Genomic DNA, 10949 nt, shown 5'->3' on the forward strand with positions numbered 1-10949 from the left:
AAAAAAAAAAAAAAAATCCACACTCAGGACACGTACCTACAGAGGTGTCCTGAGTACCCAGAGGAACAGAGTAAGTGACTGAGGCAGAGATCTCAATCAATGGAGGTTTTTTAAGCCAAAGTTTGAGGGAATACCGGGGAAACACACAAACCACAGGTGCATCTTTTTTTTCTTTTTTTTTTTCATTCTTTTTTAAATTTCAGATTACTATGAGGGTATGAACCATTAGGTTATATAATTTACACATGTCAGGTAAAAATCAAAGTTGTAGCTGTGTCCTGCACCCAGGGAGTGTGCCATATATCCATGCACTGTACCCACTGGGTTGGCAAGCTACTGAGCCCCTTCTGCTCCCCCACTTCTTTTTTTGAGACAGAGTCTCAAGCTGTCGCCCTGAGTAGAGTGCTGTGGCATCACAGCTCACAGCAACCTCCATCTCCTGGGTTCAAGCGAATCTTCTGCCTCCGCCTCCCAAGTAGCTGGGACCACAGGCACCCACCACAATGCCCAGCTATTTTGGGGGGGGGAGGTTGCAGCCATCATTGTTGTTTGGCAGGCCCGGGCTGGATTCAAACCCGCCAGCTCAGGTGTATGTGGCTGGCGCCTTAGCCGCTTGTGCCACAGGCACCGAGCCCCCCCACTTCTTGAGTTTGAGATTTTCTCTCCTGTGGGTCTGTGATTTGTTAATCTTCTAGTTCAAATTGCTTTTGAGTACGTGTGATGCTTTCCAATCTTGTGATATTTTACTTAGGAGAATGTTCTCCAAATCCATCCAAGTTGTTACAAAGGATGCAAAATTTCCATCTTTTTTCAGGGATGAATAGTATTCCATGGCATACACAGACCACAGTTTATTAATCCTTTTGTGTGTTATTGGGCACTTGGGTTGTTTCCACATCTTGCGATTGTGAACTGAGCTGCTATGAACATTCAAGTGCAAATGTCCCGTGGTAAAATGTGTTTTTTTCATTTGGGTAAATGCCTAGTAGTGGAATTACAGGATCAAATGGTAGGTCTCCCTTTGAGAACTCTCTATGCTTCTTTGCACAGAGGCTGGACTAGTTTGCAGTCTCACCAAAGGCATGTGGGTGTTCCCTTCTTGCCTCCCTGGAGCCAGCATCTGTTGCTTTGGGATTTTGTGATATGGGCCATTCTCACTGGGATTAGGTGATATCTCAAAGTTATGTCTGTCTGTCTATCTGTCTGTCTGTCTGTTTGTTTGTTTGTTTGTTTGGAGGGCTTGGGGAAAGGGTTTTGAGACAGAGTCTCACTCTCTTGCCCAGGCTAGAGTCAGCCTAGCTCACTGCAACCTCAAACTCCATCACTGAGTTTCAAACAATCCTCCTGCCTCTTGATTAACTGGGACTACCGGCACCCGCCTCAACACCCAGCTATTTTTCTATTTTTAGTAAAGGTGGGGGGGTCTCACTCTTGCTCAGGCTGGTCTTAAACTCCTGAGCTCAAGGGGTTCTCCCACCTTACCCTCCCAGAGAGCTAGGATTACGAGTGTGAGCCACCACTCCTGGCCTGGAACTTAAATATTTAAGGAAGCAGGGCACACAGGAAAAAAAAAAAAAAGAGGGGCTGGGCAATGAGGCAAATGGTCGCATTCTTCAGACCCTTCAGTTAATCCCCAGGACATTGTACACGAGATTAGGCGAATGTTTAAAGAGAGAGACAGGACAGCACCCGGGAATATCAACTTGTAATCAGCATTTTAGTATGGAATCCAACAGCCTTTAGTTCTAGGCGCTAGTCTTATCCTGCAGACCTAAAGATAATTTGCAGGACCTTGTTTATGGGAGGCCCTCAGAGGAATCTCCTGAGTGATCTGCAGAGGACTTTCCCCTTTTGAAGCTGAAGGTCTTCTCAGCAAATGTTTTAGGGAGAGGGCAGATAAGGGGGGAGCAGCCCTCTAGGAGAGTTCAGGAGGCACCCAGGTTGGAAGTCTCCCTTTCAGAGTTCATCTGACACCTCTATGGAGGTGGGGGGGGACCCTTGGGAGCACCCCAGGTGGCTGCCAACACTCAGCCAGTGTGTTTCTTAGCAGTCACACCCACTAGGCTAGAGAGAGAATGGGCCTGGGAACAATGGCCCGCCTAGCCCTAGGAGCTGAGACAGGTCACAGCCCAGATGACATACATGATGGCTGTTTGCACCATGGGGCCAGCCGCAGCTCCCTGAGAGGTTGGGGACATGCCTCCTTTGGACACACTGGGAAGCTGCAGGTTGCAGAGGCCCACCTGCCTGATGGACACCCAGAGAGACTTCACTACCCCACCCTACCTGCGGGGTCGGGGGAAGGAGGTCCTGGAAGCCTGACTTGGCCCTGCCACCTCTCCTGACAACTTTGGGCCTGTCTCGTGTGGGTGTCATTTTCCTCATCTGAACAACAAGAAGGGAGGGGAACCCTAAAGAGATTATGCAAACTCCGTGAGAGAAAGCACAGGGGCTCAGGGGGCGGTGTGGCGGGAAAAGCCACTCCTCTCCCCACTTCTGTCCAGCGTGGAGGCTCTCCCCTTCCCCCTTCCTCCTTCCAGAGAGGATCTCCCTCAGAGTCGCCTGGGCCCTAGGCTCAGCCTGTCCTGCATCTCTGACCCAGCAGGCCCCGCCTCCGCCAGAGGAGGGGTTAGGAACACCACCTCCCAGTGAGAGCCTTCCATGCTTTGCCCTTACACAGCATCCCATCCCTAGCAGCCCCACCCTGAATGCAGGGCTGGGTTGGGTTGCAGCCTCTGGAGAGGGCACCTGGCTCTGTCTCTGGCACCCTGGCCCTCCTACAGGGTCCCATGGCCAAGGTTCGGCCACCTCCCCCATTCCCACCCCTTGTCCTAGGCCTATGGGCCAGGAATGTGCTAACGGGGCAGGTTGGGCCAGCGCAGGCACCTGTGGACTTTGAGAGGGGACACGGCGGGCGGGGGCCGGTGGGGCGGGGCAGGGCGGTACCGCAGAGCTAGGGCAGGCGGGGCCTGGCAGGCGGAGCCAGGCTGCGAGGACTGAGCTCGTCCCGCTGTCTCAGAGCCACTGCACTGCTGGCTGCAGACACAGGCCACACCATGAAGCTGGCCCTCCTGTCCTGGGCTCTGCTGCTGCGGGTGACAGCCCCAGGCTGGGGCCCTGGGCCTACAGCAGGTATGCCTCCCACCCTGCCCTTCTGCCCCATCTGTTTGTCCATCTGCTTGCCACAGCGGTGCTGGGGCAGACACCCCTCTGGGCTCAGCTTCTGTCCATCTGTCAGGCCATCTGTGGCTGTGTTAGATGTTATGGGAAGACATTCTGAGGATCTGTGGTCAAGGGGCTGCTGGCAGGGATGGGCAGCCTGGACCCTTCACCCCTAAAGAGAGGGAAGCAGGGAGTCCCACAGAACCCTCAGCCTATACCCCAAGCCCTGACAGAAGGTGACACTGGAACAAGGAGCCAGGATTGTGGCTGTCTAGGGGAAGCCCCTGAGTCCAGAGCCCTGGAGCAGACACTGCACTCAGTGAGGTGGGGCCAGCGGCTGTCTCCAGCCCAGGTCTGGCCCTTGACTGCCCTTGTTTGAGAGGAACTGGGAAGCGCCAGGGTGCCTGCATCCACCCCAGTCACACCCTCCAGCCCGTCCTCCTTGCCAGCTCCAGGCAGTGCGACCCATGGGAGACTGTCAGGGCCTGACATCACCGTGCCCCCTCCCCGAGGCAGGATCCCTGCTGGAAATGTCCTTCCTCTCCCCGAAAAGGGAGACCCCCTGGCCTTCTCCTCCGAGGGCGGGGTTCTCAATTTCAGCCTCCACGGAAGTGAGATGGGCCACATTTAGCCTGGACACCATTCTCTGTCAGGCCTCAAATAGGAGACTTACCAGCCACATCCTGGGACCCCAACCCAGGCGAGCAAAAGGGGTCTTTCCTGGGCTGCAAGGCCCCAGGGAGGCACGTGTCCACAGATGCCTCAGGGAATCTAGAGAGGCCCCCACACCCAGGTCAAGGGCTCAGGCAACTGTGGCCCTCTGAGGACCCCTGCCATGTGAAATATAGGACTTGGTGGCTGAGGGTCAGCCATGCCCTGGGGGCTCCTCTTGCCCCTGTGAGACTGAGCATAGGAAGGTATCACCAGTCAGTGCAACAGCCAGGTCATCTGTGCTAAAATTAACCCCATCCCCACGGGCCCTGTGGTTTTCCATTGCATCCACGTGGTGGCCAGTGACATTCCCGGATTCCTGGCCAGAATTCTCCTGAGAATGCTGCTCTCTAATGGACTGCAGGGGAATAGAGGGCCCAGAACCTGCCCAGCCTGGTGCTCAGGGTCCTCTTTTCCAGATGCCCAGGACAGCTGCTCCATGCGCTGTGGGCACCCGGAAGGGCCGTGTTCCTGCCACCCGACCTGCTCTGGCCTTGGCACCTGCTGCTCGGATTTCCGAGACTTCTGCTTGGAGATCTCACCCTACTCAGGCTCCCTGATGGGTGGCAAGGACTTTGTGGTGCAACACTTCAAGTGGTTCAGCCCCACAGAGGGTGTGATCTGCAGGTGGGAGGCCCAAGGGGCCAGGCCCTGGGACCCACACCCCCGGCCCCCTGCATGCTGGGGACCCAGACCCCTGGCTGGCTGACTGAAGGTCTTTGGACCCAGAACAGGAGGGAGGGCACACAGCTGGCTAGATGGGTGCCCTGTGGATGTCAGTGGACCCTGGCCTTTGAGGGGATCAGCCAGCACCAGCCGGCCCAGCCTCTCCTGCCACCTCTGCCCCCACAGGTTTAAGGAGAGCATCCAGACCCTCGGCCACGTGGACTCCTCAGGGCAGGTGCACTGTGTGTCCCCCCTGCTCTATGAGAGTGGCCGCATCCCCTTCACTGTCTCACTGGACAATGGCCGCTCCTTCCCTCGCTCAGGCACCTGGCTGGCAGGTGAGCCCTCACCCCTGAGTCCCGCCTGCAGCCACGGGGACTTTCCCCAGTGCTAATCCATCCACACCAAAACTTGGCCCGCCTGTACCCTGCTGCTCTGGCTGAACCAGTCCCTCGGGTGGCCTGCCTACCCAGCCACAGGGGCGGGGGTTCCTGAGCTTATTGCCTCATGCCCTGGCACCCAGACACGAGTTCCACCCCAAATAAGTGGGAGCTGCAGGGGTCCCACGGGGGGCCGGTGTCTGCCCACTCAGCTCAGCCAGCCCAGGGCTCGGGAGAAGCCAAGTGGCGGCCACAGGCCTGGGCAGTGGAGGACAGGCTGCTTCTCCGACTGTGCTCTGGTCTGGGAAGATCCCCTCGCTGCTGTGATGCTCTGTCCTTCAGGCTCTTTCAGGCTCCCTCCCCTGCACAGCTCTGGCCCCATGCCTTCACTCACCCCTCACCCTCCCATCCAGTGCACCCCAACAAAGTGTCAATGGACGAGAAGGGCCACCTGGTGAACGAGACCCGCTGGCAATACTATGGCACCAAGGACACCACGGGCAACCTCAGCGTGACCTGGAACGCCTCCGCACTGCCCACACAGCAGGTCACCATTGAGCTGTGGGGCTACGAGGAGACAGGTGAGGCCCGCAGAGGGCTGTGGTGGTCTTGGGCTTGAGGCTCCCAGAGATGGAAGAATGGGTTGGGTGGTGGGTTGGGGGGTTCTAGCCAGGGATGAGGAGAGATGAGAGCTCAGGCAGGGATTCGGGATCAGGGTTAGGGAGGTGCAAGTGGGTGGTGAACAAGGGACAGTGGTTGGGGCCCCACCCCTCTGGAGGAAGCTTGTCTGGACACAGAGGAGGCTTGCTGTGCCGCATGCTCTGAGGTCTCAGACAGCTGGCAGGGATAAGGATTCTGGAGTATGGGGGTAGGCAGGTGGTCACCTAAGCTAGGGTCCTCCTTTGGGGGCTGCCTATCTGTCTGTCACCCATCTGAACACATCTGGCAGGCTGCTCCAGGTACCAAAGACAAGGGCCCAGGTCCCGTACCTGCCCCAAGTGTCCCGGGCAGGTCCCCAGGGTTAACAAGGCCTCATCCCCTTAGGAGCACCATACTCAGGAGAGTGGACAGCAAAGTGGTCATACCTGTATCCACTGGCCACGAACGTGCCCAACTCTGGCTTCTTCACCTTCACTCCAAAACCTGCACCCCACAACTACCAGGCATGGGAAGTGGGTGCACTCCGGATCGTCAACAGCAAGAGCTATGCAGGACAGAAGTAAGGGCAGGCATAGAGCCTGGGGGGGCCTGACCGCCTTCAGATGGCCCTGTTCACCCAGAAAGCCCTGGGCATGGGGTGGTCGCCCCCAAGTCATGCGTGGTCACCACTGCAGGGATGTGCAGGCACTTTGGACCAATGACCACGCCCTGGCGTGGCACCTCGGCTATGACTTCCGGGAGGACCCTGTGGCCTGGGCTCGCACTCAGTGCCTGGCTTGGGAAAAGCTGGAGGACCAGCTGCCTGACTTCTTGGGGGAGCTGCCCGACTGCCCCTGCACCCTAGCGCAGGCCCGTGCTGACTCTGGCCGCTTCCACGTGAGCTCAGGCCCCATCGGGGCCCAAGGGAGGGAACAGGCAGGCCCTTGGCAGGGACAGTCTCCCCCACTGAGGCGCTGGGAGGAGGGACTGTAGTCTGAGCCCCCTGTGGGGCTGGCTTCAGGAAAGGGATAGCAGAACCCAGAGCCAGCAAGTGACAGCCACTGGCCACTCTGCAGACGGACTACGGCTGTGACATGGAACAGGGCAGCGAGTGCACCTACCACCCGGGGGCTGTGCACTGTGTGCGCTCTGTGCAGGCCAGGTGAGCCAGGCCAGAGGGCTGGGGCCGGGGCAGGGTGGACCCAGGCTCTGGAAGGCCACCCTGACCCGCCTGTGTCCCCAGCCCCCGGTACGGCGCCGGCCAGCAGTGCTGCTACATGGCAGATGGCACGCAGCTCCTGACGGCAGACTCGAGCAGCGGCAGCACCCCCGACCGAGGCCACGACTGGGGAGCACCCCCATACCGCACACCACCCCGCGTGCCCGGCATGTCCCACTGGCTCTATGATGTGCTCAGCTTCTATTACTGTTGCCTCTGGGCGCCTGACTGTCCACGCTACATGGCGCGGCGGCCCTCCAATGACTGCCGCACCTACCGGCCCCCCCACCTGGGTGAGTGCCCACCTAGGGGCTGGGGAGGGTGCAGCTGACCCAGCGAGGGGGCCCTGCCTGACCCTTGGCTCTCACCCCAGCCTCTGCCTTCGGAGACCCACACTTCGTTACCTTTGATGGCACCAAGTTCACATTCAATGGGAGGGGCGAGTACGTGCTACTGGAGGCCGCGCTGACTGACCTGAGGGTGCAGGCACGGGCCCAGCCCAGGGCGACATCCAACGGTGAGGCTGGGCCTGGGGCTTGGGGTGGTGCCAGGTCACCCAGTGGGAAGCTGGAGCCAACCAGACCCTATTCTGTGCCCACCATACAGGCACACAGATCCGAGGCACCGGGCTGACTGCTGTAGCTGTCCAGGAGGGCAACTCAGATGTGGTTGAGGTCCGGCTGGCTGACAGGGCCGGGGTTTTAGAGGTGCTGCTGAATCAAGAGGTGCTCAGTTTTACAGAGCAGAGCTGGATGGACCTGAAGGGTGAGTGGTCCAGGTGGGCAAAGCCACAGGCTGGCCTAGCCTCCCTCCCCACCCTGCCCAGGGGCTGAAGGGTGACCCTGGACCTTCACACCTCTCCTCAGCCCTGGCTGGAGTCTGGGATGGTGCCCAGGGCTCTGATGCAAAGACAGAGGCCTCTGGGGGCTCAGATAGGAGCCAGTGCAATATGGCTGCAGGTGAATCCCTGCACTTCCCCCATGGCTGTCTTAGGCCAGACATGGTCCCAGGCCAGAGGGAGCAGGACCCAGCCAGAGGCCTGAGAGACTAGCACTGTGGGATGTGTCCTCCCTGAGGAACCCAGGAGCTGTACAGAGGGGACTCACTCTGGCTTCTCTCTCTCACCATTGGGGTACACAGTGCCACTCCTGTGTTCAAAAAAGCTACCACAGGGACACCAGCCCTGGAAGGTTAAGGACAACACTCAGAGCTCAGAAGTGCAGCAGCTTAGGCGTCCCTTGCTCAAGGGACTCAAAAAACAAAACATTTCTTAGTGGGGACAGTGGGAGGCCTGGCCTGGACCTGTTCATCTGAGGGTGCGAAGACCCTCAGGAAGGGCCAAGACAGGCACGGCTGCTGCAGCCTAGTCAGGAGTGGCCCAGGAGCACTCTCAGTGTGGGCTTCATCACACTGACTGGGCGCCTTGGGCACTTCTGGGGGCTCTGGTGCAGGTGTGGCCGGGAGCAATGGAGTGTCACAGCAGAGTTGGCCTGGAGATGCCCCCGCCCACAGTTGCTCCATGGGTGCTAACCCCCCCTTCCTGGGGCTGCAGGAGAGGTGGACATGGTGCCCACAGGGGTGACCCTGACCTACCCGACCTGTGCCCAGGCCTGTTCCTGTCAGTGGCTGCCAGGGACAGGGTATCAGTCATGCTGGCTTCGGGGGCTGGCCTGGAGGTCAGCGTTCAGGGCCCCTTCCTGAGTGTGTCTGTCCTGCTGCCTGCGAAATTCCTCACCCACACTCACGGCCTCCTCGGGACTCTCAATAACGACCCCACAGACGACTTCACCCTTCGCAGTGGGCAGGTGCTGCCCCCAAGCTCCAGTCCTCGGGATTTGTTCCATTTTGGAGCCAACTGTAAGTGACCCTATGGAGGGCTGGGTAGAGGGCATGGCACATGTGGGGTCTGTGGACCCAGGGGATTCCCCACACCTGGGCCACCAAGTACAGCTGGGCCTGTCTCCCCAGGGGCTGTGCAGAACACTTCCTCCCTGCTCACCTATGACTCCTGGTTCTTGAGGAATAACTTTCTGTACCAACCCAAGCACGACCCCACCTTTGAGCCCCTCTTCCCTGGTGAGGCCACTCTTAGCCCCAGCCAGGCAGATGAGGCAGCTGAACTCTGCGGGGATGATCAGTTTTGCAACTTTGATGTGGCGGCCACCGGGAGCCTGAGCACAGGCAATGCCACACGGCTGGCCCACCAGCTGCACCAGCATCGGGTACAGAGTCTGCAGCCAGGTGAGGGCAGGTGTGGGAACGGCGCTGGGTGTGTGCTTTGCTCTGGGGCAGGACCCCCTGGGCCAGCAGACTGTGGGCAGTGGCCAGCGGCTCAGGCCTGTCATCTGCTCTCTGCCCCTGCCCTAGTTGTATCCTGTGGCTGGCTGGCTGCCCCCCAGAATGGGCGCAAGGATAGCATCAGGTACCTGGAGGGCTCCACCATCTACTTCCACTGCAACAACGGCTACAGCCTGGTCGGGGCAGAGACCAGCACCTGCCGGGCTGATGGCCGCTGGTCTGCGCCCACCCCAGTGTGCCAGCCAGGTGAGGATGTCCCACCCACACACACACCTGCCTGAGCACCCCCCACCGCCGTGCCCACGGTCGCAGACCAGCCTCAACACTCTCGTCCCCTCACCAGGTCGGAGCTACGGGGTGCTGCTGGGCATTATCTTCGGAGGCCTGGCGCTGGTGGCCGCCATCCTTCTCACCTATGTGCTGCTTCGCCGCAGGAAGGACAACAGCATGTGAGGCCCCGCCTGGCCCCCCTCCCGGTGCCCTCCCTTGTTCTCCCAAGACCCCACATGCCCCCTCCAAACCACATCTCTATTGCAGACACATCTGGGGCTCGCAACCGTGATGGGGACAGCTTGGCCAAGACCCACCTCCCAGGAGAGAGCCCCTGTCTCTGGAGCATGCATCTGGGTCCTGCGCCCCTGCAGTCCAGACACCTGATACCTGGGCCCTTAACAATCTATTACCAGAGGCCAGGTGCTCCAGCGCCCTGAGCTGTCAGCGCTCTGTACTCTGCTCCTCAAATGCTCCCAGCTCTGGCTCCCCAGACCTTCTGAGCCACGGTGCTCCCGCACCTGACATGCAGATTCCAACACCTGGCTGCCCATAGCCCGGCACCTGGTCCCAAACACACTGACAGCTGCCATCCACTGTGGGGCCAAGTCGAGCTGCTTGGATGCTAGATCCCCAGGTGTGGACTAAGACCCCATATGGGCCCAGCCTCAGGGTGAGGAGAGGCCTCAGGACCCCATAGCAGAGAGTGAGTGCCCTGAGGGGAAGACACCACCGCCTGCCCTCCAGGCTTGTAATTGTAATGCTCTTCCGGAAGGTCTCTCAGGAACATCCCTCCCTGCCTATACGAGGAGAAAACAAGTCCCCATGTTCCTCCCCTGTGTCCTGGTGTCCATGCTGCGCCTCAATTCTGAAGAGTTCCACAAATGCCCTGCAGGGTCACCTACCAACAGCACCCAGAGTGACCCGGGCATGAGTCCCACCTGTCTCATCCTCTCCCAGGTTGTGGGATGCAATGCCCTTCCTCTATTCCCACCCTCTGGAAGTCAGACTAAACAGTGACTGCCCTGGAGGGTGGGGACAGGGCAATGTTGCCAAAGGGCTCAGCCACACAGAGCAGGCCCAGCCTGGCCAGTCTGCCTCCCACCCTCCCCTGTGCAGGCACCAGCCCCTGCCCTGGCACAGCTTTGCAAATGGTGGGTGGCAGCTTGGCTGGGCACAGTCACTGGTAGGGCTGTATCTGAGACCTCGGGTGTTGGCCCAGGAGCTAGGCACAGCACCCAAACCCGATGCTACTGCCGCCTGTCTGCACCTGCCCCTCCAGTGGTGTCAGGTGCGGTGGGGGGCGGGGGGGCACCACAGAGGCACAGACCAGAGGCCCTGCTGGAGGACACACGGGCCCCAAGTCCTTTGTGGGAAGGGCCCTGAATGGGAGCCACTCAGGGCCTAAGCAGAGTAGGACTGGGTCACATGTGACCCTTAGATCTCGGATGGGGCAAGGCCTAGGAAGGCAGAGCTAGAGGCCAGTGTTGGGGGGTGGGGGTGGGGTGCCTCCCAACGGGGGCTGCAGTACTTGGAGTGGCCACATGGGGGCAGAAGAGGGCACCAGAACACAGAGTTCTCCCCTCTCCTGGGAGGGCCAACTG

The 10949-nt window shown here is 59.5% G+C and overlaps 1 protein-coding gene across 2 annotated transcripts; it reads left to right on the forward strand.

The window, feature by feature from the left end:
* The first annotated feature begins 3000 nt into the window (after positions 1-3000).
* SUSD2 (sushi domain containing 2) lies at positions 3001-10186 on the forward strand. 2 transcript variants are annotated; one of them, XM_003803299.3, is made up of 15 exons: positions 3001-3132; positions 4293-4500; positions 4726-4877; positions 5333-5500; positions 5964-6138; positions 6254-6455; positions 6635-6720; positions 6802-7070; positions 7151-7294; positions 7384-7542; positions 8386-8634; positions 8746-9018; positions 9145-9321; positions 9419-9524; positions 9613-10186. In XM_003803299.3, the coding sequence occupies exons 1-15, from the start codon at positions 3057-3059 to the stop codon at positions 9635-9637; spliced, it is 2469 nt and encodes an 822-aa protein (XP_003803347.1). In that variant the 5' UTR covers positions 3001-3056; the 3' UTR covers positions 9638-10186. The 2 variants fall into 2 exon arrangements, with proteins under 2 accessions (XP_003803347.1, XP_023364697.1); XM_023508929.1 differs by lacking the exons at positions 4293-4500; positions 4726-4877 and having other exon boundaries at positions 3003-3132.
* Positions 10187-10949: the final 763 nt, after the last annotated feature.

The sequence above is a fragment of the Otolemur garnettii genome, unplaced genomic scaffold (genome assembly GCF_000181295.1).
Source record: "Otolemur garnettii isolate 467f Iridium unplaced genomic scaffold, OtoGar3 scaffold00292, whole genome shotgun sequence".
Classification (NCBI taxonomy): Eukaryota; Metazoa; Chordata; class Mammalia; order Primates; family Galagidae; genus Otolemur; species Otolemur garnettii.